This window comes from Dendropsophus ebraccatus, chromosome 14 (assembly GCF_027789765.1).
Source record: "Dendropsophus ebraccatus isolate aDenEbr1 chromosome 14, aDenEbr1.pat, whole genome shotgun sequence".
NCBI lineage: Eukaryota > Metazoa > Chordata > Amphibia > Anura > Hylidae > Dendropsophus > Dendropsophus ebraccatus.
Genome location: NC_091467.1, coordinates 66,334,621 through 66,360,650, shown reverse-complemented (window position 1 = coordinate 66,360,650; position 26,030 = coordinate 66,334,621). Strand labels below are relative to the sequence as shown.

Sequence of the window (26,030 nt, the reverse complement as noted above, 5' to 3'; positions counted from 1 at the left end):
ATATTGGTAATAGTATTTAGTCACTATGGAGTGCTGATATGCAGTCATCATGTGGTGGAATTATTTGGTGTTTATATGATGTTGATCTCAGTTGAGGGGGGGGGGGGGGCGCTATTTCAGTTCTCGCCTCAGGCAGCAGAAGAGCTAGAATCGGCCCTGAGTATTATAGTAGTTATATTCCTGTATATAGGAGCAGTATTATAGTAGTTATATTCCTGTATATAGGAGCAGTATTATAGTAGTTATACTCCTGTATATAGGAGCAGTATTATAGTAGTTATATATGCACAAGCCAAAAAGACAGAAATGGCTGCACATCGCACCCATGGCTGACACGAAAGCTTATTCAGCTACATTTAAAACCAACATCAGAAGTTAGTATAAAATTTGGCCAAACCATATTGCCTCATGTACCACGTGCAGGTCTTCTGATACACGAGTCCCTAACCAAAAAACATCACTGTGCCGGTCAGCAACCACAATCCCCGCAAAACGTGCGCAAGCAGAGAAGGGTGGCCACGGAATGGGTGCGATGTGCAGCCATTTCTGTCTTTTTGGCTTGTGCATATTTTATGTATTCTGTCCCTTTTTTCATTGTGGCTAGCACTCGTGCTGTGTAAGACCCATGTGATCCAAATTAGCAGGAAGCACCTGTGTACATAAGGGGAGGATCTCCTAGTATTCTCCCATTCTACCTGCAGAGGAATGGAAAGAGAGGTAAGAGCTTGTTCACACTTGTGTTGCTTGGCGTCCACTTTTTCCGCCGGTGGCGTCTGCGGGGTCCGTGGGGGCCCTTAAGGGTCTGGTCCTGTGACAATGGGGTTGCAGGGCCATTCCGTGGCCCCCCTTCTCTGCTTGCGCACGTTTTGCGGGGATTGTGGTCACTGACCGGCACAGTGATGTTTTTTGGTTAGGGACTCATGTGTATCAGAAGACCTGCACGTGGTACATGAGGCAATATGGTTTGGCCAAATTATATACTAACTTCTGATGTTGGTTTTAAATGTAGCTGAATAAGCTTTCGTGTGAGCCATGGGTGCGATGTGCAGCCATTTCTGTCTTTTTGGCTTGTGCATATTATAGTAGTTATATACTTGTATATAGGAGCAGTATTATAGTAGTTATATTCTTGTATATAGGAGCAGTATTATAATAGTTATGAGAGTAGTGAGATGTAGAGACCTGCACCGCGCCACGTATTGCACAATGTATGGTGGATCTGTGAATCCGTAGTCAGCCCAACAATGGATGTGGATACGGCTGCTGAACGGGGGTGCAGACAACAGAAGCAAGATATACCAAAGTTCATGAATAGAAGTAAGCAGTAGCACTCACCCGTATGTTTCAGCTAAGCAGCTTTATTGTATCCACAAGTTGCAGGGAGGAAGGGAGGTGTGTGCGCGTCCTGGGACGGCCGTTTCGGGGACACGCCCCCTTTGTCGACCAGGTACTGACGTCAGGATTCCGGAAGGGGTGTTATATACACACTGTTACGTGCACGTGATTAATAACAACCAATGGTTAAAAACAAACAACAGGTATCAAACAAAGACACTTAAATCATTGCGTTCATTTAAGCCAAGCGGACCAACCGCATTTAAACGTGAGATCCATATGGATTCCCTTCTTAACAGAGTTTGATGTCTGTCTGAGCCATCTTTAGGGGGGCTTAAGCCGCTTAGCTGAAACATACGGGTGAGTGCTACTGCTTACTTTTATTCATGAACAATTATAATAGTTATATTCTTGTATATAGGTGCAGTATTATAGTAGTTATGGTTCAGGGAAGAAACAGAGTGCTGAACCTCACACCTATGGCTGATACCAGTGCCGCTAGGCTAAATAAAAAACACATCAGAATTTTGTGTATGAATTGATCAAGCCATACTGCCCCATGTACCTCGTGCCGGTATCTGATACACATGGGTCCCTAAACTAAGTCCACACCGTGCCAGTCAGTGGCCACCAACCCCGCAGGCGTGCACAGCCAGGGAACGGGGGCCATGGGACGGCCCTGCGACCCCCATGCCACAGGACCAGACCCAAAAACACCACACCAGAACCCGGCCAGCACCGCCGGCGGAGAAGGTCGCCCCCAAGCAGCACAAGTCTGGATAAGGTATTACACTCACCAGAGCTGCAGCAAACAGAATGGGAAAAAACAGGAGGGACTAAAACCATGTGCACTCAGGTGTCTCCTGCCAACTGCGGCCATGTGGGTCTCACCAGGAGGAGTGCAATACACGGAGAAAAGAGAGAAACAAAATGTTTTACAGTTCTTTTTCCGTGTTTTACAGTTCTCCCTCTCTGAACAGCTAGCACTCCTTTATAAGACCCACATGACCAAAATTAGCTGGATATGCCTGTGCTCACATGTCTGGACCCTATGTCTTCCCCATTCTGTGAGAGCAGCAATGGTAAGTGTAATACCATATCCATACTTGTGTCGTTTGGGGGCAGCCTTCCCCGCCGGTGGTGCTGGCCGGGTTTTGGTGGGGCTTTTTGGGTCTGGTCCTGTGACATTGGGGTTGCAGGGCCGTTCCAAGGCCTCCCTTCCCTGCACGTGCACGCTTTGCGGGGTTGGCGGTCGCTGACCGACACGGTGTGGAGTTAGCGTAGGGACCCGTGTGGACCAGAGGACCTGCGCGGTGGTACACGGGGCAATATGGCTTGATCAATTCATATACAGACACTCTGGTGCTGATTTTTAATATAGGCCTAGCGGCATTAGTATCAGCCATAGATGGGATGTGCAGCCGTTCCTTTCTCTCCAGTTTCCGTGTATTATAGTAGTTATATTCTTGTATATAGTAGCAGTATTATAGTAGTTATATTCTTGTATATAGGAGCAGTATTATAGTAGTTATATTCTTGTATATAGTAGCAGTATTATAGTAGTTATATTCTTGTATATAGGAGCAGTACTATAGTAGTTATATTCTTGTATATAGTAGCAGTATTATAGTAGTTATGTGAAATGGAGATACCTGCACGTGGTACACGGGGCGTATTGGTTTGATCAAATTGTATACCAAATTCCTAGTGTTTGTTTTTAAAGTAGCTTAGCGGCTTTAGTATCAGCCATAGGTGTGAGGTGCAGCTGAACTCTTCTCTCCATTTCACATTATAGTAGTTATATTCCTGTATATAGGAGCAGTATTATAGTAGTTACACTCACCGGCCACTTTATTAGGTACACCTGTCCAACTGCACGTTGCCACTTAATTTCTAATCAGCCAATCACATGGCGGCAACTCAGTGCATTTAGGCATGTAGACATGGTCAAGACAATCTCCTGCAGTTCAAACCGAGCATCAGTATGGGGAAGAAAGGGGATTTGAGTGCCTTTGAACGTGGCATGGTTGTTGGTGCCAGAAGGGCTGGTCTGAGTATTTCAGAAACTGCTGATCTACTGGGATTTTCATGCACAACCATCTCTAGGGTTTACAGAGAATGGTCCGAAAAAGAAATAACATCCAGTGAGCGGCAGTTCTGTGGGCGGAAATGCCTTGTTGATGCCAGAGGTCAGAGGAGAATGGGCAGACTGGTTCGAGCTGATAGAAAGGCAACAGTGACTCAAATAGCCAACCGTTACAGCCAAGGTAGGCAGAAGAGCATCTCTGAACGCACAGTACGTCCAACTTTGAGGCAGATGGGCTACAGCAGCAGAAGACCACACCGGGTGCCACTCCTTTCAGCTAAGAACAGGAAACTGAGGCTAAAATTTGCACAAGCTCATCGAAATTGGACAGTAGAAGATTGGAAAAACGTTGCCTGGTCTGATGAGTCTCGATTTCTGCTTGAACATGACAATGAGGTCACTGTACTCCAATGGCCTCCACAGTCACCAGATCTCAATCCAATAGATCATCTTTGGGATGTGGTGGAACGGGAGATTCGCATCATGGATGTGCAGCCGACAAATCTGCGGCAACTGTGTGATGCCATCATGTCAATATGGACCAAAATCTCTGAGGAAGCTTCCAGCACCTTGTTGTATCTATGCCATGAAGAATTGAGGCAGTTCTGAAGGCAAAAGGGGGTCCAACCCGTTACTAGCATGGTGTACCTAATTAAGTGGCCAGTAAGTGTATATTCCTGTATATAGAAGCAGTATTATAGTAGTTATATTCTTGTATATAGGAGCAGTATTATAGTAGTTATATTCCTGTATATAGGAGCAGTATTATAGTAGTTATATTCCTGTATATAGGAGCAGTATTATAGTAGTTATATTCTTGTATATAGGGGGCAGTATTATAGTAGTTATATTCTTGTATATAGGAGCAGTATTATAGTAGTTATATTCTTGTATATAGGAGCAGTATTATAGCAGTTATATTCTTGTGTATAGGAGCAGTATTATAGTAGTTATATTCTTGTATATAGGGAGCAGTATTATAGTAGTTATATTCTTGTATATAGGGACAGTATTATAGTAGTTATATTCCTGTATATAGGAGCGGTATTATAGTAGTTATGATAGTGTAGCTGTCATTTCCTTATAAGCAGTAGACTATACAGAACACAGGACACAGGAGTTCAGTATTAGGTGACCGGATATGAATGCTGTGATATACCATCCACAATAAAAGCCGGGTCCCTTTTGCAGGGTTACCATTATTTACAGATACCCCTCAGCACGTTTCCTCCAACATATTATAAATTCTGCACAGAGTCCTTTCGCCTCGCACACAGACAGGAGATAAAAGCACGCTGTGGACACATCAAATAGCTCAGAAATACCGGGGTGATGACAGATTAATGACACTTGTATTTAGTCTACATTCATTTCTCTTTCTGTAGAGACTTGAATGCAACTAAATCAGGACAGTGAGATACACGGCTCAGACCCTCAGAGCGAAGCTTCGATAGAAGTGTAAAATATAGGACATTCCACTCATTACAATGTAGTAATACAAGAGCTATGAAGCACCGAGGGGGATATTAACAATAAAACTCCCTGACAATATCCCAGTGCAGGCCAATAGACATACAAGGTCCGATTCTAGGCTCACGTGTCTGTGACATGAACAGGGGAAATAACCAAAGGGTCTGGTGGCTGGAGACCTCCATTCACCCCACAAGGAGACAATCTGACATATTACAGAATCTACTTCCAATGAACACAATCCTTCCATGTCCTATGAGATATTCTGTATGGAGGAACTGGTTATTTTGCCTTATTTAGTATATAATTAATGCTGGATATTGGATACAGGTGTGATCTGCAATAGTATGTGACTCCTCACAGGTTACAGGAAAACATGACAACTGAAGGGGTTACCACAAAAATCTAGTTCATGTATAAAGTCCCAAAAATCTGTGCCACATCACATGACCCTTTTCTTTGCTGTTTACCCAGAATTCCAACTCTACACACAGTTCATGTCACATCACCACCAGTCAGTCTCCTTCCTCTTCTGGCAGTCCTGAATACAGTCCCCAATAACACAGTCAGCCTCCTTCCTCCTCTGGTATCTGTATATACTGTATAGTCCCCCTGTACATTCCTCTGTGCTTCTCAGGCCGCTGTAAATACAGTCCCCAGTAATTCTTCAGTCCTTCTCCCTCTTATAGCTATCATTATAGTCTCTAGTAAGTTCTCCAGTCCGCCACCTTTGCCTTATGGCAGCAGTACATATAGTCCCCAGTGTGTTATGCAGTCAGTCAATCTGGTGGATACTGTATATATAGTGCTCAGGTCCCAATCTTCTTCCCCTGAAGATACCGGTAAATATATCCCTCACTAAGGCATCAGTCAGACCCTTTTCCCCTGGTAGCTGTATATTTGGTCTGCAATACGTTCCTTGGTCAATCTGCTTTCTCCTCTGGCAGCTGTATACATGGGGGGAGATTTATCAAACATGGAGTAAAGTGAAACTGGCTCTGTTGCCCCTAGCAACCAATCAGATTTATCCTTTCATTTTCCAAAGAGTCTGTGAGGAATGAAAGGTGGAATCTGATTGGTTGTTAGGGGCCCCGAGTTAGCTGTACACATAGGGGGAGATTTATCAAACATGGTGTAAAGTGAAACTGGCTCAGTTGCCCCTGGCAACCAATCAAATTCCACCTTTCATTCCTCACAGACTCTTTGGAAAATGAAAGGTGGAATCTGATTGGTTGCTAGGGGCAACTGAGCCAGTTTCACTTTACACCATGTGTGATAAATCTCCCCCATAGTCTTCTGTAAATTATCCAGTCCATCTCCTTCTGGAGATAATAAATATACATATATATATATATATATATATATATATATATATATATATATATATATATATAAAACCTTAGACTGACACATTATAGAATAAAGCAATGGAGTCACTTTTGTGTCTAATAAAGGAGTAAATAAAAGTATTACACAGAAGTATGGCAGGGTTGTTATTACTCTTATATCTCTTTAGTGTTGTTCCCCTTTAAGAAGACGAGCAATAATAATATTCAGAATGACATCAAAGCTTTAGGAATTGGCTGACACGAACCGCCCCGTGTGATCAAGCAGAAAAGCGGCCTGTCGGGAGTGACGGGCCCATCTCTGTGATGGCGGTGATTCTCCCTTAACAACCTGTCACAAATCACATTTCATTTCCATTTATCAGCGGTGCGAGGTCCTGCTCCCCATGACGCCATGTTATACGGCGCTGCGCAGACTGCGTAACCTCCATCAAAGCTCAACCGTATCACCGTGGCCTCGCCGCGCTGAAAAACCGGAGGCAGGACGCACAAGTATCTGTGTCACATCTCTCCACGCTCGTGTGTGTAAGGAGATCCGCTCACGCTGAACTCTTACAAACCGTAATTATATATCTGGTAAGAGGAGGAAAAAAAAAAATCACCTCGGCTTGGAAGCCGACCTCTGACCCCTGGCACAGCAGGATTCCCTCTAAGGCTGGTTATCTGCGGAGACATTGTCATAGGGAACAATGATCTCTCCTGATTCAGCCCTTTTATTTGTGATGCAAACGGCGCAGGAGCCTCTGAACTGATCAGCCGCAAATTCCACATATATAGAATCTAGAGCTTTATATACTATGAAAACTGCAGAAATGCATCACTGTATCTCAGTGCTTTCACTGCCGCGGCAATTCTGCATTTTTGTAGGACATGAAAGGAAGCAGTTAGGGTACCAGTCACACAGCGGTCCCCTCCCGGTACACGTCTGGCGGAGAGCCCATTACCAGGACAGGTGTGTTGTGTAGAGATAATAGGGACCGGGCCTCCTTCCTCCCATTATGTATATGATCTGTCTGGAGACTTATCTGCGGATCTTACAGGGAGATCAGAGAAGCTGCCACCGTCAGCTCTTCCTCCCCCTTCACTGCACTTCTACAACACTTTGATTATAACAATCAAAAGCCCCCAGACCACATAACACGGTGAGCCCACCATATGTCCGGGAAGGGGGGGGATGCAGACATAAGAGGTGCTTCTTCTTAAGATCAGTGTGGGGATAAAGTGCTGGAAACTCATTTACTTATCTCTCATTTGATTCCATGAATGCTGCGGCGACGTGAGCCGCTCGGCCTTATCTGCAGTAACCCACAGCCACCAGCTAATGAAATATATGTATTACAAGAGAAGAGGAATCAGCCACACCGCAAACCTCAATTACCATTTTTGCAAGCAGAATCAATGTCAGCGATTTGTGGAATGGCTAAAGATGGCATCCGGCAGAGACGTCATCACAATGGCAGTGCCCGATTGCAAATGCAAAACCTGTGTAATGTCTCAGCTAACCTTTAACTACTTCTACACATGCCATATGGACACTGGGGACTCCCCCTATGCTGGACTGTCTGTACCTACTGCTGGCATCACACGTGTGGTCACACCTCATTACAGCCAATGGGTATTTCTGCACAATAGCAAAACACATATGGCACCAACACCAACCAGGGCGTCACATCATGTCATAGCTTGGCATTTAAATGAATAGGACTGAGCTATATGTAGTACCAGGCACAACCACAATGACCAGCATGGCGCTTTCCTCACATCACTTGTTGTGTCAAGCCAATAATATGAAAGTCCCAGACAGCTCCTTAACATTGGTGCTCAATATCCAGCAGCCCACGCACTCAATAAGAACAGAAGAAACCATCTAAGCAGTATATATGGCACAAGTACACATACCTGGTTGATGGAATTGGCAGCACAGGAGGCCAGTCCAGTGCCAACAGATGCCAACAGGAAGCAGCTCAGGTCAAAGGGCACGGGAGCCATGGCATAACCGGCAGAAGCTGTGATCACCACCAAAGCTGCAAACAAGAAGGACAGTAGTGTTATATATAGTATACATATACTGTAAAACTACAATATAGTGACCAGATATACTGCCTAACCAATCATCATTCACAGTTGACTGAAGGGGCCGTGGGGTTTATGCGAGTGCTGAAGTCTCCTACAGCGCTATACATTTGATAGTGGCTGCATCTGGTATTACAACACAGCCCAATTCACTTCAGAGGCATATGACGCCATACCAGGTGCACAGTGTATGAGTATTCTATACCATGGTGCAGTAATGTGATAGCACGGTGCATGCTCAGGACCCTTCACTAAGACCCAGGTAAGAGGCACTGCAGTGGCCCCCAGTAATAATGGCATTACCAGTGATGATTGCCATATCACAGGGTCACAGGCTATTACTTATATATAAGGTACAGACGCTTTTGTAGATGTGACAGGCCTTCCTCCATGTATTTCCCTTCTGATATGGATTCCTAATACAGCCTTCACTTCCCATAATGACTCGGGCTTTGCAGAGACAGAGGGGGCAGAGTCTCATCCCTGCTCTTGCTCTGTGCAGTAAGTGATACATCAGTGACCTAGAACCTCTGTCCCCTCACTCACATTACAGAGGATCCTATGAGATACAGCTACAGCCTGTGTCCTTTTCTCGCTGTCGGGCACAGCAGAGAATCTGAAGATAGCAGAGACCAACAAGGAGAGGAAGGATAGTTTATTTTATATAACTCAGCAGCTGGACAGTGTCTGCGCTCTCCTACTACTGTATATCACTGCCCTCCTGGTCCCATAGAGAAAGCAGTTAATCTATAAACCACAGGTGTCAAACTCAGGCTCTCCAGCTGTTGCAAAAATACAATTCCCATCTTGCCTGGACAACCAAAGCTAAAACTTTGGCTGTCCAGGCATGATGGGAATTGTAGTTTTGTAACAGCTGGAAGGCCTGAGTTTGACACCCCTGAAGGGACATAGAGATAGAGCCTGGTGGGAAGTGCTGGCAGACGTAATCCGACATGTGATTATGTCATTCTGTAGTTCACAGGAAGTCAGCCACACAGGACACGCCTCTTCCTGTTACACACTACAGCATGTCATTTCTGGTAGTCTGAGTACTGGTCATGTGTATGGAGGCATCAGAGCTGGGCGGAAATAAATGGCAGTGCAGGGATATTGCTGGTGTAACAGCAAGAAAATATCCAGGGTACATCTTTAATGCAAGTGTAATATGTGGTTTAACCCCCCCCCCCCTTTAGATAATAGCGTCAGCTGAGTTAAAAGGTCACTGTCGTTTAAATTTTTTTGCAAAAATCAATAGTACAGGCAATTTTAACCCTTTGAGGACCAGGCCCAAAATGACCCAGTGGACCGCGCAAATTTTGATCTTAGTGTTTTCGTTTTTCCCTCCTCCCCTTCTAAGAGCTCTAGCACTCTCAGTTTTCTATCTACAGGCCATGTAAGGGCTTATTTTTTACAGGAATAGTTGTACTGTGTAATGCCGTCATTCATTTTACCATAACATGTATGATGGAATTCCAAATATATTATTTATGAAGATATAAATAGGTGAAATCGTAAAAAAGAATGCAATATGGTAACGTTTGGGGGGTTCCTGTGTCTACGTAATGCACTATATGGTAACAGCGACATGACACTATTATTCTATAGGTCAGTCCGAACACAACCATATGCAGGTTTACACAGATTCTCTAATGTTATATATATATATTTTTTTTTTATGAAATCCTTTTTTTTGGCAATTAAATATTAATAAAATGGGCTTATTGTGTCACTTATAACGGTTTTATTTTTTCACCTACGGGGCTGTATGGGGTGTAATTTTTTCCGCCATGATCTCTAGTTTTTATTAATACCATATTTGTGAAGATCGGACGTTTTGATCACTTTTTATTGATTTTTTTAAATATATAATGTAACATAAAATCGGTAATCTGCGCACTTTTTCCCCTCTTTTCGTGTATGCCATTCGCCGTTCGCAATGACGCTTGTTATATTTTCATAGATCGGACAATTACGCACGCTACGGTATATTATATGTTTGGGGTAGTGTAATAGGGTTTTGAACTTTTTTTTTTTTTTAACACATTTGAAGTCCCTTTGGGGGACTTCTACATTCACTACTTGGATTTTTACACTGACCATTGCTATGCCATAGGCATAGCATTGATCAGTGTTATCGGCGATCTGCTTATTGAGCCTGCCTGTGCAGGCTTAGTGCAGCAGATCGCCGATCGGACCGCACGGAGGCAGGTGAGAGACCTCCGGCGGTCCGTTTCAACGATCGGGACCCCCGCAGTCACACTGTGGGGGTCCCGATCGGTAAGTGACAGGGGACTCCCCCTGTCACTTGCACTTAAACGCCGCGTTTAAGGGGTTAATTACACGCGGCAGCGCGATCGCTGCAGCGTGTCATTACCGGTGAGGTCCCGGCTGCTCACTGCAGCCGGCCCCCACCTCCTATGAAGCGCGCTCCGCTCCGGAGCGCGCTTCATAGCCGGAGAAACACCCAGGACGTAGGGTTACGTCCAGGGTCGTCTGGGGACAGACTTCCATGACGTAACCCTACGTCCAGGGTCGTCTAGGGGTTAAGAAACTTTGTAATTGGGTTTATTAGCTGAAAAATGCATTTTTATCATGAAAAAACTGTTTTAAACTCTCCCCCCTGTCTTCATGGTTCTCTATGTAAAAGGGAGGGGTGGAGGGAGATGAGGCACCAAAGAGGACAACAAAGAGTTAATTTACAGCTACATCACCGGGCTATCTCCTCTGAAGTCAGCACTGACCTCTCTGACCTCTGAATACCGGGTTTCACACAGCTCTCGCTGTGTAATCCTTTGTTCTCTGCTGGCGACTAATTTCTTTCCTCCTCCCTCCCCCCTCCATAGGTTACACAGGGCTCGACTGATGTAAAAGAGTCAAGATTATCTGATAATGAGCAGTGGATGAGAGAGGAGGAGGAGAGGGGGGGGGGGACCTGGGGAAAGTCTTTGTGAATGCAGATAATGGCATATTTGCCTAATAAACCCTATTACAAAGTTTCTTAAAATCGCCTGGACTATTGATTTCTGAAAAAAAAAAAAAAAAAAAAAAACGACAGTGACTCTTTAACCCTTAGACAACCCAGGGCGTATAGTTACGCCATGGACGACCTAGGGCGTAACTATACGTCCTGGGTGTTTCTCCGACTATGAAGCGCGCTCCGGAGCGGATCAGCAACCGGGACCTCACCGGTAATGACACGCTGCCGCGATCGCGCTGCCACGTGTCATTAACCCCTTGAACGCCGCTGCGGCATTTAAGTGTAAGTGACAGGGAGAACCCCCTGTCACTTACCGATCGGGACCCCCGCAGTGCGACTGCGGGGGTCCCGATCGTTAAAACGGACGGCCGGAGGTCTCTCACCTTCCTCCGTGCGGTCCGATCGGCGATCTGCTGCACTGAGCCTGCACAGGCTGGCTCAATGAGCAGATCGCCGATAACACTGATCAATGCTATGCCTATGGCATAGCAATGATCAGTGTGTGTAATCACACTAGTGTATGTAAAAGTCCCCCAAAGGGACTTCAAATGTGTAAAAAAAAAAAAGTTCAAAACACTAACACACTACCCCAAAGCCCCTCCCCCAATAACAGTTGAAATCACCCCCCTTTCCCATTATATAAATAAAACTAATAAAAATAAACAAATAAACATATAATATACCGTAGCGTGCGTAATTGTCCAATCTATTAAAATATAACGAGCGTCATTGCGAATGGAGAATGGCGTAGACGAAAAGAGGGAAAAAAGTGCGCGGATTACCCATTTTATGTTACATTATATATAAAAAAACAAAATTAATAAAAAGTAATCAAAACGTCCGATCTTCACAAATATGATATTAATAAAAACTAGAGATCATGGCGGAGAAAATGACGCCCCATACAGCCCCGTAGGTGAAAAAATAAAACTGTTATAAGCGTCACAATAGGCCCATTTTATTTATAATTAATTGCCAAAAAATAAGGATTTCATTTAAAAAAAATATATAACATTAGAGAATCTGTGTAACCAGCATGTGGTTGTGTTAGGACTGACCTATAGAATAATAGCATAATGTCGCTTTTACCATATAGTGCATTACATAGACACAGGAACACCCCAAAGGTTACCATATTGCATTCTTTTTTACGATTTCACCAATTTATATCTTCATAAATAATATATTTGGGGTTCCGTCATACATGTTATGGTAAAATGAAAGACGTCATTACAAAGTACAACTATTCCTGTAAAAAACAAGCACTTACATGGCTTGTAGATAGAAAACTGAAAGTGCTGGAGCTCTTAGAAAGGGAGGAGGGAAAAACAAAAGTGCAAAGATCAAAATTTGCGCGGTCCACTGGGTCATTTTGGGCCTGGTCCTCAAAGGGTTAAAGACGTTGTCCAGGAAAAATTCACTTTTCCACAATCCACAGGATAGGGGAAAAGTAGGAGATCACAGGGGTCCGACCTTTGTACAGAGCAGCAGAGTTCAGAGGTGAGAGCCCCCCGTGACCTGTATAGGGGAAAAGTGAATTTTTCCCTGGATATTATACCAACACCGGTCATTTACCCACCGTCTGATAATTGTTATTTCCCTGAAATAACGACAGTGATCTCTTCCTCGGCTGCAGGATTATATACAGGTCATCGCCGTTATCGTCTTTGCTTTAATTGAATTGTCACAGCAATACTGGAAGCCATTAGGACTCTGTTCATATATGTTCATATATAAAGGAGGGGAGATAACAGCCACATGTCACCCACCTGACAGACGGATTTTGGAGAGCCGGGCCAATATTCCCGGTAATGTGGACACGTCCACTTTTATTTCCTTCCAGCCCCTCTCCTCTTTGGTTTGGCCGGGGGTCGCCTGCACTTCCTCAGCAGGGAGACATTCGGATGGATCTTTGATGGGCAGCACGGCTGATACGGACTTCACTTCTCGCAGGACGCTCTCTTCTGGTATCGCAGGCTCGGTCAGCTCCTGTTTCGGCTTTGCTCTCTGCCATAAAATCCCTTGTTGCGTCACATACTGAGAAAGACAAGAGAGTGGGTTTATAACGTCTGTGGCCTCTAGGGGGCCCACAGGCTGTGATCAGTCAGAATGTTGAAGATGGGAGACACTCTTTAAAGGGGTAGTTCAACAAAAGAAAAATTAGAGACTTACTTTATTTAGAGACTTAAGAGACTTTATTTAATTTTCTATTAAAAAAGTCTTCCAGTACTTATCAGCTGCTGTATGTCCTGCAGGAAGTGGTGTATACTCTACAGTCTGACACAGTGACACTGCTGCCACCTCTGTCCATGTCAGGAAATGTCCAGAGCAACAGCAAATTCCCATAAAAAAAAAACCTCTCCTGCTCTCCAGGCTGGAAAGAATACACCACGTCTTGCAGGACATACAGAAGCTGATAAGTACTGGAAGACTTTTTAAAAGAAGTACATTACAAATCTTGGTCACTTTCTGGCATCAGTTGATTTAAAAATATTTTTTTTAGGGGAATAACAAGGGCTCAATGATAAATGGGTGTTATAGTGCCATCTAAACCAGGGGTGTCAAACCTGCAGACCTCCAGCTGTTGCAAAACTACAATTCCCATCATGCCTGGGAGGGCTGCGGGTTTGACACTTTCTGCCCCATGACAGTTGGCAAGGGCTTCATTCACATTAGGTGGTCTTCGGACCCTAATCACAGAGGTGGATATGGACAGTACATATCTAATGTGGCTGCTTTCGGCAACTTTTAGTTTATGACAGGACAGCTTTACAGTCCTTCAAAAGTTTTGATCAGTCGGGATCTGAAATGCTCACGGATCAGCAGAACAAACAGGAGAAAGCACATGCTTAAAGAGTGCCTGTAAGCTCGACCACTGCAGCATCAGCGGCAAATTCCTCTTGTCATCTGTGCGTTCGGGTATTCATGGCCATGACAGAATTGGGCGCAACTTATAATGGATCACAATGGATGTGGCACACATTTCCGTCACGGCATGCTTCATAGCCATGGATAATCGAACGTACAGATGACGAGAGGAAATCGCCATTGATGCGGCAGCAGCCGTGCTGACAGGTCTTACAGTGATCTCTGCTATAAGTCTATAGCAGGGGTACTCAACAACTTTTAGTGAAGGTTCACTCACTGGGTTCTATTGTCAGGTGAAGGTCCGAGCTGAACATCAGTAGTAAACGTGTTGCGCTCCCCCAGTGGTATATAAACCCCCTGTGCGCTCCCCCAGTGGTATATAAACCCCCTGTGCGCTCCTCAAGTAGTATATAGACCCCTGTGCGCTCCCCCAGTAGTATATTGCCCCCCTGTGCGCTCCCCCAGTGGTATAAAGACCCCCTGTGCGCTCCCCCAGTGGTATATAGTCCCCTGTGCGCTCCCCCAGTGGTATATAGACCCCTGTGCGCTCCCCCAGTGGTATATAGACCCCTGTGCGCTCCCCCAGTAGTATATAGACCCCCGTGCGCTCCCCACGTAGTATATAGCCCCCTGTGTGCTCCCCAAGTAGTATATAGCCGCCCTGTGCACTCCCCCAGTGATATATAGACCCCTGTGTTGTCCCCCAGTAATATATGGTCGCCCTGTGTGCTCCCCCAGTAGTATATATCCCCCCAGTGCGCTCCCCCAGTAGTATATGGCCCCCCAGTAGTATATAGACCCCCAGTGCACTCCCCCAGTAGTATATAGCCCCCCTGTGTGCTCCCCCAGTAGTATATAGACCCCCGCTTTGTGCTCCCCAGTAGTATTTAGACACCCTGTGTGCCCCCAGTAGTATATAGGCCCCCGCTTTGTGCTCCCCAGTAGTATTTAGCCCCCTGTGCGCTCCCCCAGTAGTATATAGCACCCCTGCTGTGTGCTCTTCCAGTTAAATAGCCCCCCCTGTGCTCCCCCTCCCATATAGCATATAACATAAAAAAAAAACACTTATACTCACCTGGGTCCGGGCATCTACTCTTCCCCTCTTGTAGCCGCACTGCAGCGGTCACAAGAGGCCGCTCTCCGCTGTCACTGGAGCGCCGAAACCAGAGACAGGACAGAGCGGCCTCTTGTGACCGCTGTGACCACAAGAGTGACTGACAGAGAGGAAGCCAATGGCTCCCTCTTTGTCAGTGCTGCTCCTGCACGGTAACTATGAGCGCTCGTTACGAGTGCTTATAGTTACTGTGCAGAGGGGAGCAGCGCAGCTCAGTATACAGGTATACTGCAGCAGGGGTCCGGACAGCTGGCCTCCGCGGTCGGCCAGTTGAGGACCCCTAGTCTATAGGATCGCTGAGATCGCTGCAAGCAGTGGAGAGAAGCACCTGAGCACAGGCTTCTCTCCTCTCATCCTCCTGATGGTGGGGGCCTTGGCAATAACAACTGGACTGTTTAAAAAATAAAAAAAATTGTGAAAGAAATCCATCAGCACTGGATCACTGTACCAACCTTACGTTTGGCCGGGTGGAACATCCGCCATCGGTCGCTTTGTTTCCTGCAGGATCGGATAAGGCAGCATGCGGCCGGTGACGCCACCACTGTCCGGTGAATCTGCGCCAAACACATTCCAGATACACCTGAATAGAGAGAGGAAACAGTCAGGAGCTGATAGACACGGATGAGGCAGCCATTTACATCCATAATCCCATAAATACAGTGCACCAAGAACCGATGCTACACATTATAATCCCAGATACAGCGCACAAAGAACTGATATTACACAATATAATCCCAGATACAGCGCACCAAGAACCGCTGCTACACAATATAATCCCAGATACAGCGCACCAAGAACCGCTGCTACACAATATAATCCCAGTTACAGCGCACCAAGAACCGCTGCTACACAATATAATCCCAAATACAGCACACCAAGAACCGCTGCTACACAATATAATCCCAAATACAGCGCACCAAGAACAGCCGCTACACAATATAATCCCAGATACATCGCACAAAGAACTGATATTACACAATATAATCCCAGATACAGTGCACCAAGAACCACTGCTACACAATATAATCCCAGATACAGCGCACCAAGAACCGCTGCTACACAATATAATCCCAGATACAGCGCACAAAGAACTGCCGCTACACAATATAATCCCAGATACAGCACACCAAGAACCGCTGCTACACAATATAATCCCAGATACAGCGCACCAAGAACTGCCGCTACACAATATAATCCCAGATACAGCGCACCAGGAACAGCCGCTACACAATATAATCCCAGATACAGCGCACCAGGAACAGCCGCTACACAATATAATCCCAGATACAACGCACCAAGAACCGCTGCTACACAATATAATCCCAGATACAGTGCATCTGTGACTCTGCAGAAGTGCCGAAAAATATAGGCACTTTACAGCAGTCACTCAAAGTGTGCCTTCACATGTAGTATGAGTGCACAAGCTTACTGTATACATGCAGCGTGAGAAAGCTTCCCCTAGACCAGGGGTAGGGAACCTTGTCTCTCCAGCTGTTGCAAAACTACAACTCCCATTGTGCTTTGACTGTCTAGGCATGATGGGATAGTTTTGCAACAGCTGGAGAGACAAGGTTCGCTATCCCTGCCCTAGGGCAATGTATGTAACTATATAGATGCAGGTTTGGAGCTCTGTATCAGGTAATCCCGGCTCCGACCCTTATACAGATATATCATGAACTGAATCACATTGGACCTAAAAACATCCCGGTGACGTAGACCTGAGATTCATGGGCAATCTGCACCAGTTTCCAACCCATAAACCCGACCTGACATCAGGGAACCATACTTCCCAAAGATGGCGCTGGCGCAGGAACTTCAATTATCGCCACGCTAAACAGAGGAGCCGTACGAGTGCTTCTATTAGTACAACGGCCCATCGGGGGACAGTATATCAGCAAAACGGTGGAGGGGTCCCTGACTGGGGAGAGGGGGAGTAACTACATAAAGGGAGGATGAAGGGGAGAAGCACCAGAAACATGACGTCTACTAGATACGCCCTGCTTACAGGACTATACTGACATTAGATGGGAGAGTTGGCTATGGACAATTCCTTTTAGTTAAAGGGGTCTCCTGACCATGAGCTGATCCCTAGAAATCTGCTCCCAACTCCTTCTACTCCATTCCTGTTTAAACTGCACAAAGTCATGAACCAGGAGGATCAGGATGAGTACTGTATGAAAAGGCTGTTCTCCCACTACTGTGTACAGAAGGTGAGGGGTGTACAGGGGGAACAGACTGTGGCTTCTCTCCTTCCCCCTCCATGACATAGTCCTTTGTCACCGAGCAAAGTGTAATTGGTGTAAAAACACGTCGGTGAGCGCTGTCACCAGATCATTAGGCCGCCATTAAACAAACATCTCGCTCCCATGTTTCCAGTCGCCGGCTGTTCTGGGGCTGCGGAGATGGGAAAGGACTGCGTTGTACACAGAGGCCTGTTATACCGGGGCGCAGTGACATCACCGGCCGCTACACTGGCAAACATCATGTCAGGAGGTAAACAGGCGGCGGGGGAAGGGCCTGACTGTGATCATTATATATATATATATATATATATATATATATATATATATATATATATATATATATATATATATATATATATATATATATATACATATACACACACACAAACACCGCAAAGAAGAGCGGAGCGTAATAGCCGGGGACTGCCCGACAACGGACTGGGGACTGCCCGACAACGGACTGGGGACTGCCCGACAACGGACTGGGGACTGCCCGACAACGGACTGGGGACTGCCCGACAACGGACTGGGGACTGCCCGACAACGGACTGGGGACTGCCCGACAACGGACTGAGGACTGCCCGACAACGGACTGAGGACTGCCCGACAACGGACTGAGGACTGCCCGACAACGGACTGAGGACTGCCGGATACCTGGTGGCCAAAGCTGAGGGAAGGTTATCGGGTGGAGAATTGTTATATTGCTGGAATTTAGGGAATAATCTTTCCGTGTGTCCGCAGCAATGATCAAACAATTAAATAATTTGTCCGTATGTTGCTGATCGCATCTTTTGATCCGACTGTAAAATCATCGCTAATCATACGCAAATCTTTTTCTGGATGTACACAACGTTCTTGCAGGATTACCAACACTAGACTAGATATCTAGTATACTACAGTCCATGAATGATTGTAATTGTGTAACTGCAACTAACAACTATTGTTCCGTGTATTATGATTTCTGGTCATTTGCAAGTGTCACTATCCTGTACCCCGTGTCTCGGCTTGTCACTATCCTGTACCCCGTGTCTCGGCTTGTCACTATTCCGCCTGTCAGCCTCCTGGATTACACACCGACAGGCTCGGCACACAGGATATTACATGTATATAGGGGACAATGTGATTATTATTGCAGAGTTTGATGTTTTGTCACTTTAAAATTGACAAGTTTCAAGGGAATAGACCCCCGTGTGCAGCAGCGGCCGTTCACACATCATAAAGGGTCGGTGTAGCTGGTAACCCGGGTCCTGTAAATGTAAGTTATGACCTGGCAGAAATATTCCCACTATTGGGGGCTGTACGGAGGAGGGTTACGGGGTGAGCGGATTACCACCGGCCTGAAAACTACAAGAGCCGATTACTAAGAGTTTCCATCTTAGTGGCGTCCTGGCACCGACATCTCATAAACGTCTATGGAGTAAACTCAGTCTCACTCACCCTTTGTTTGGAAAAGACCTGACTACACAAAATGTTCCTTCTAAATAGGATAACTGATCTCCAGTCACCAGACACTGCAATCCTCATCCCCTGCTGCTTCACTGTCTTCTTACATACATTACAGGAAAAATTCCTGCTCCCACAATGCAGTGCAGCAGAGCTCCAACCGGCCTATCCGCCCAATGTGAACGAGTCCGAATAAAGACAAGATAAGTAATGTAATGTATGTACACCTAGACGTGAATGTGTGGGAAGACGAAAGAGGTCCTATCCTCTATTCCTCCAGGGCAGCCATGGCCGCCAAAAGCCTCCCGAGTTAAACAAGGTAACATCACACAGCCCTGAGGAAGGGTAATCCCAAGGCCGGGGGGATGGAGAACCAGGACAGATATAACCTCCTTACGCCAAGAGAGTACACAGGAGGATAGCTGGCTACAACCACTCACCCCAGGTATATGACATCCTTACAAAGAACCGGGCAATTCTGCAAACTGACCAGATTTAGAAGAGTGTTATCAGGCCGCCCAGTAATAACATAGAACAGTCATCAGCATCTATGACCGACTGATTCACAGACTTTATACCTGACCAAATCCTCATCATGGAAGAAGAGAGACAGATCTGAGGTCATATCCATGCTAAGGTTATCATAAGGCTACAGGATAGACCCACTATATGTGGTAGCACGGGGCATGCGGTAGCACAGGGGCAAACCATCTATGTCAACGTAGATGCCCATAAAGACTTTATGCGGAAAAAGATTTAGGGGTTGATACTAAAGCTCTTAGAGTGACCAGAGATTTAGACGCCAGGAAACCTCCCACACAATCACTTCTGTGGGTTTACCATTTCCCTTGAAGACTCTGAGTTGTGAAATGCGTTGGAACCTTTCCTCATCAACACTTATACACTTATGATAAGACTATTCGTCTCTGTAGTATGATTGTGTATGGGTATTCAGGAGGGAGCTGTACGGCAGGTATACGGCTGTCACTATAGGTGTTCGCCAGCGTCTAGTGAATCCTTATAGTCTCAGCTCCATTGTGCTGAGTGGTCAGTGCTGGTTTATTGTTGAGCAGATTTGTCCATCGGTGGCTTCATTGTTTTTTTACCCTCAGCACTCAGGACACCTATAGGAGCGCTCAGTCAGTGAGTTTCATCCTGAGTGTTTCTTGTGTATATCTGTATATTGGAGCGTAAACTGGATTCCAGCTCTAAATCTGCTGGGACAAAATGACTGAAGCCACAAACACTGATCATGTGCGTCTGCCGCCTCATCATCCTCTGTGTACATGGAACTGGCTGATTGCTGCTACGTTATTTATACAGCGATGGACACCAGACACAGGGCAGATTCTGGAGTGCCTTGATTTCTTTGCAATAACTTTTTTACACCGGATCCAGACCGTGCACACTTATTGTAAAAGCCTGGAAAACCCCTTAAAGTAGTCGGTGAGTCTGACTGCTCAGTAATAAGGAACAAGCTCTACAGATCAGCAGTCCAGGAGAGCAAAGCAGTGTAACCCGATCATCCAGCGATCAGTGACAGACAGAGGAGCAAACATCACATAACTGCTACACCCTGGCAGTGTCATCACAGCAACTACACACAGGGCCTGTATAACGGTGCAGTCACACAAATTTATCTGACAGATATTTGACGCTAAAGCCAAGAACAGACTATACACAGGGAACAGGTCATAAAGGAAAGACTGAGATTTGGCCTCTTTTCAAATCCATTCCTGGCTTTGGCTTCAAATATCTGTCAGATATATCTCTCACCATAAGAAGGTCAGTGTCACTATCCTGTACCCCAAGTGTCACTATCCTGTACCCCTAGTGTCAGTGTCATTATCCTGTACCCCAAGTGTCAGTGTGTCCCTATCCTGTACCCCAAGTGTCACTACCCTGTACCCCAAGTGTCACTATCCTGTACCCCAAGTGTCACTATCCTGTACCCCAAGTGTCACTATCCTGTACCCCAAGTGTCACTACCCTGTACCCCAAGTGTCACTATCCTGTACTCCAAGTGTCACTACCCTGTACCCCAAGTGTCACTACCCTGTACCCCAAGTGTCACTACAATGTACCCCAAGTGTCACTACCCTGTACCCCAAGTGTCACTACCCTGTACCCCAAGTGTCAGTGTCATTATCCTGTACCCCAAGTGTCATCATGTCACTATCCTGTACCCCAAGTGTCATCCTGTACCCCAAGTGTCAGCGTGTCATTATCCTGTACCCCAAGTGTCAGCGTGTCACTATCCTATACCCCAAGTGTCACTACCCTGTACCCCAAGTGTCATCATGTCACTATCCTGTATCCCAAGTGTCAGTGTCATTATCCTGTACCCCAAGTGTAAGTGTGTCACTATCCTGTACCCCAATTGTCATTATCCTGTACCCCAAGTGTCAGCGTGTCACTATCCTGTACCCCAAGTGTCAGCGTGTCATTATCCTGTACCCCAAGTGTCATCATGTCACTATCCTGTACCCCAAGTGTCACTACCCTGTACCCCAAGTGTCATCATGTCACTATCCTGTACCCCAAGTTTCACTATCCTGTACCCCAAGTGTCATCATGTCACTATCCTGTACCCGAAGTGTCATTATCCTGTACCCCAAGTGTCATCATGTCACTATCCTGTACCCCAAGTGTCACTATCCTGCACCCCAAGTGTCACTATCCTGTACCCCAAGTGTCACTATCCTGTACCCCAAGTGTCAGTGTCATTATCCTGTACCCCAAGTGTCACTATCCTGTACCCCAAGTGTCACTATCCTGTACCCCAAGTGTCAGTGTGTCACTATCCTGTACCCCAAGTGTCACTATCCTGTACCCCAAGTGTCACTATCCTGTACCCCAAGTGTCACTATCCTGTACCCCAAGTGTCACTATCCTGTACCCCAAGTGTCACTATCCTGTACCCCAAGTGTCACTATCCTGTACCCCAAGTGTCACTATCCTGTACCTCAAGTGTCACTATCCTGTACCCCAAGTGTCACTATCCTGTACCTCAAGTGTCACTATCCTGTACCCCAAGTGTCACTATCCTGTACCCCAAGTGTCACTATCCTGTACCCCAAGTGTCACTATCCTGTACCCCAAGTGTCACTATCCTGTACCCCAAGTGTCACTACCCTGTACCCCAAGTGTCACTATCCTGTACCTCAAGTGTCACTATCCTGTACCCCAAGTGTCACTATCCTGTACCCCAAGTGTCACTATCCTGTACCCCAAGTGTCACTATCCTGTACCCCAAGTGTCACTATCCTGTACCCCAAGTGTCACTATCCTGTACCCCAAGTGTCACTATCCTGTACCCCAAGTGTCACTATCCTGTACCCCAAGTGTCAGTGTGTCATTATCCTGTACCCCAAGTGTCACTATCCTGTACCCCAAGTGTCAGTGTGTCATTATCCTCTACCCCAAGTGTCACTATCCTGTACCCCAAGTGTCACTATACTGTACCCCTAGTGTCAGTGTCTCTATCCTGTACCCCAGGTGTCAGCGTCTCTTCCCCCTGTACCGCACAGTGTGGTCTCGGTGATAGAACAGCTGATGCTGCTGTGGTCAGTACTGGTCTCCATACTGTCCTATATATGCTGGTACACGGTGCAGACCTGTCTCTGTCCCCGGGTCAGGCGCCTCATTCACCTCCTCAGCACCGGCGGACACGTCCCCTCCCCCGTCCCCCGTCCCCCGTCCCAGGAGCCCTATCACCCGCACACCCTCACCTCTCATTCTTCGCCCGCTGTGCCCTCTCACATCATGTGCGCCGCCATCTTGCCCTGTACGTCACACCGACGCTTCCGGTGACGTACTTCCGTGCCGGTGCGGCCGGGTTACTGGAGGTCATGTGTGACGGGCTCCTCGTTTTGAAGCTGTAGTGAAGTTATATTTGAATTCGGATATGCTGGGATTTGTCGTTTCCCTCAGTTACAGGTTTCGTCCTCCAATGTACAATAATAGAACTACAACTCCCAGCATTACATACCCACAAAGCCTGCTGGGAGTTGCAGGATCAGTAATGTAATGTATGTACACAGTGACCGCACCAGCAGAATAGTGAGTGCAGCTCTGGAGTATAATACAGGATGTAACTCAGGATCAGTACAGGATCAGTAATGTAATGTATGTACACAGTGACCCCACCAGCAGAATAGTGAGTGCAGCTCTGGAGTATAATACAGGATCAGTACAGGATGAGTAATGTATGTACACAGTGACCGCACCAGCAGAATAGTGATCACAGCTCTGGAGTATAATACAGGATGTAACGCAGGATCAGTAATGTAATGTATGTACACAGTGACCCCACCAGCAGAATAGCGAGTGCAGCTCTAGGGTATATACAGGATGTAACTTAGGATCAGTAATATATGTACACGGTGACCCCACCAGCAGAATAGTGAGTGCAGCTCTGCAGTATAATACAGGATGTTACTCAGGATCAGTAATTTATGTACACAGTGACCCCACCAGCAGAATAGTGAGTGCAGCTCTGGGGTATACTACAGAATGTAACTCAGGATCAGTACAAGATAAGTAATGTAATGTATGTACACAGTGACCCCACCAGCAGAATAGTGAGTGCAGCTCTGGAGTATAATGTTAGTACACAGTGCCTGCACTCTACCTAGGTTATAGGTATATAGAGTATAATAGTGGTGTTCAGAGGTGAATATCCCTTTGAGGCCTCAGCATCTCCATTGTCATCCTGTAAGCCCCGGGCACAGAACACAGATCACCCGATAACCATTCCATATAATTGAGACATATGAATTCCTTGTATGTGATTCTGGGAGTCCCTTCCCCGCAGCACAGGGCCCGGCCCTGGAACAATAGGAGCGAGGACACGAGGCGTCTGTATTTGCATATTTGCGGCATCACATGACCCTCTCTTTACCATAGGTAATGCATTTGTCTTTCTTATGCAAATTTTAATTTAGGAGACGATGTAAAGAATGTGGCGCGTCTCATTACATCCACAGACGATGTTACGAGTCATTGAGCGCATTGTCTCCTGGTGTCAGGGGGATTTGCAGTGGGATCCAGTATAATAAGAAATAAAAAATCCCAGTCTGTAATTGAATCTATTGGAGTTGTCACGATTACTGACCACGGCAGGGGTAGGGAACCTTGGATCTCCGGCTATTCCAAAACTACAACTAGCTTTGACAGTCCAGGCATGATGGGAGTTGTAGTTTTGCAACAGCTGGAGGGCCAAGTTTTCCTACCCCTGGACCGGAACTACAAGCAGGAATTACAGCATGTAACTAGTGTGGTGACCCATCCACTGAACTCACTGAACTGGGATGTAATGCTATTGGATAGAGGGTGAGGGACTGGAACTGTAGGTCGCCTATCGCCTGATCAAGTTTTAAATTATAGGTATAAGTAAGTATAGGTAAAGGGATATATATATATCAGTATATTGCTAGTACAGTGGTGCCTTGGATTAAGAGTATAATTCATTCCGGGACCGCACTTGTAATCAAAATCCACTCTTAAACCAAAACAAATTTCCCATAAGAAATCACTGAAATGCAGACAATTGGTTCCACACCCAAAAATAATCATGTTTTATTCTGAATAACATGTAGAACAGATGAAACAAACAATGAGAAACAGCTGGATATGTGATATTATAAGTTACTGTACAGTATAGCAATCAGCATGTGGTATATAATATATAGTAACTGTATAACCCTGATAACACAGCAGCTGGATATGTGATATATAAGTTACTGTACAGTATAGTAATAAGCATGTGGTATATAATGTATAGTAACTGTATAACCCTGATAACACAGCAGCTGGATATGTGATATATAAGTTACTGTACAGTATAGCAATCAGCATGTGGAGTATAATGTATAGTAACTGTATAACCCTGATAACACAGCAGCTGGATATGTGATATATAAGTTACTGTACAGTATAGTAATAAGCATGTGGTATATAATGTATAGTAACTGTATAACCCTGATAACACAGCAGCTGGATATGTGATATATAAGTTACTGTACAGTATAGCAGCATGTGGTATATAATGTATAGTAACTGTATAACCCTGATAACACAGCAGCTGGATATGTGATATATAAGTTACTGTACAGTATAGCAATCAGCATGTGGAGTATAATATATAGTAACTGTATAACCCTGATAACACAGCAGCTGGATATGTGATATATAAGTTACTGTACAGTATAGCAATCAGCATGTGGTGTATAATGTATAGTAACTGTATAACCCTGATAACACAGCAGCAGCTGGATATGTGATATATAAGTTACTGTACAGTATAGCAATTAGCATGTGGTGTATAATGTATAGTAACTGTATAATCCTGATAACACAGCAGCTGGATATGTGATATATAAGTTACTGTACAGTATAGCAATCAGCATGTGGAGTATAATGTATAGTAACTGTATAACCCTGATAACACAGCAGCTGGATATGTGATATATAAGTTACTGTACAGTATAGCAATCAGCATGTGGTGTATAATGTATAGTAACTGTATAACCCTGATAACACAGCAGCTGGATATGTGATATATAAGTTACTGTACAGTATAGCAATCAGCATGTGGTATATAATGTATAGTAACTGTATAACCCTGATAACACAGCAGCAGCTGGATATGTGATATATAAGTTACTGTACAGTATAGCAATCAGCATGTGGTGTATAATGTATAGTAACTGTATAACCCTGATAACACAGCAGCAGCTGGATATGTGATATATAAGTTACTGTACAGTATAGCAGCATGTAGTGTATAATGTATAGTAACTGTATAACCCTGATAACACAGCAGCTGGATATGTGATATATAAGTTACTGTACAGTATAGCAGCATGTGGTGTATAATGTATAGTAACTGTATAACCCTGATAACACAGCAGCAGCTGGATATGTGATATATAAGTTACTGTACAGTATAGCAATCAGCATGTGGTGTATAATGTATAGTAACTGTATAACCCTGATAACACAGCAGCAGTTTGTAGATACAGAATGGAGCTGCAGATCCCCATAATGCAATAGTGTAGTACAACAGGCTAGA

At 45.4% G+C, this 26,030-nt stretch overlaps 1 protein-coding gene across 8 annotated transcripts in view; it reads right to left on the bottom strand.

The window, feature by feature from the left end:
• COX10 (cytochrome c oxidase assembly factor heme A:farnesyltransferase COX10) overlaps window positions 1-26,030 on the bottom strand; it is a 343,376-nt gene that overhangs the window by 64,235 nt on the left and 253,111 nt on the right. For 4 of the 8 annotated variants that reach the window (XM_069953299.1, XM_069953300.1, XM_069953302.1 and 1 more), the window contains 3 exons: window positions 15,727-15,849; window positions 13,057-13,324; window positions 8,137-8,261 (listed from right to left, as the gene is read on the bottom strand). In XM_069953299.1, the coding sequence (XP_069809400.1) occupies window positions 8,137-8,261; window positions 13,057-13,324; window positions 15,727-15,849 (516 nt within the window). Of the gene's footprint in view, window positions 1-8,136; window positions 8,262-13,056; window positions 13,325-15,721; window positions 15,850-22,572; window positions 22,620-22,686; window positions 22,764-26,030 lie in introns of those variants that run through there. The other 4 variants (XM_069953304.1, XM_069953301.1, XM_069953306.1 and 1 more) reach the window with 4 other exon arrangements.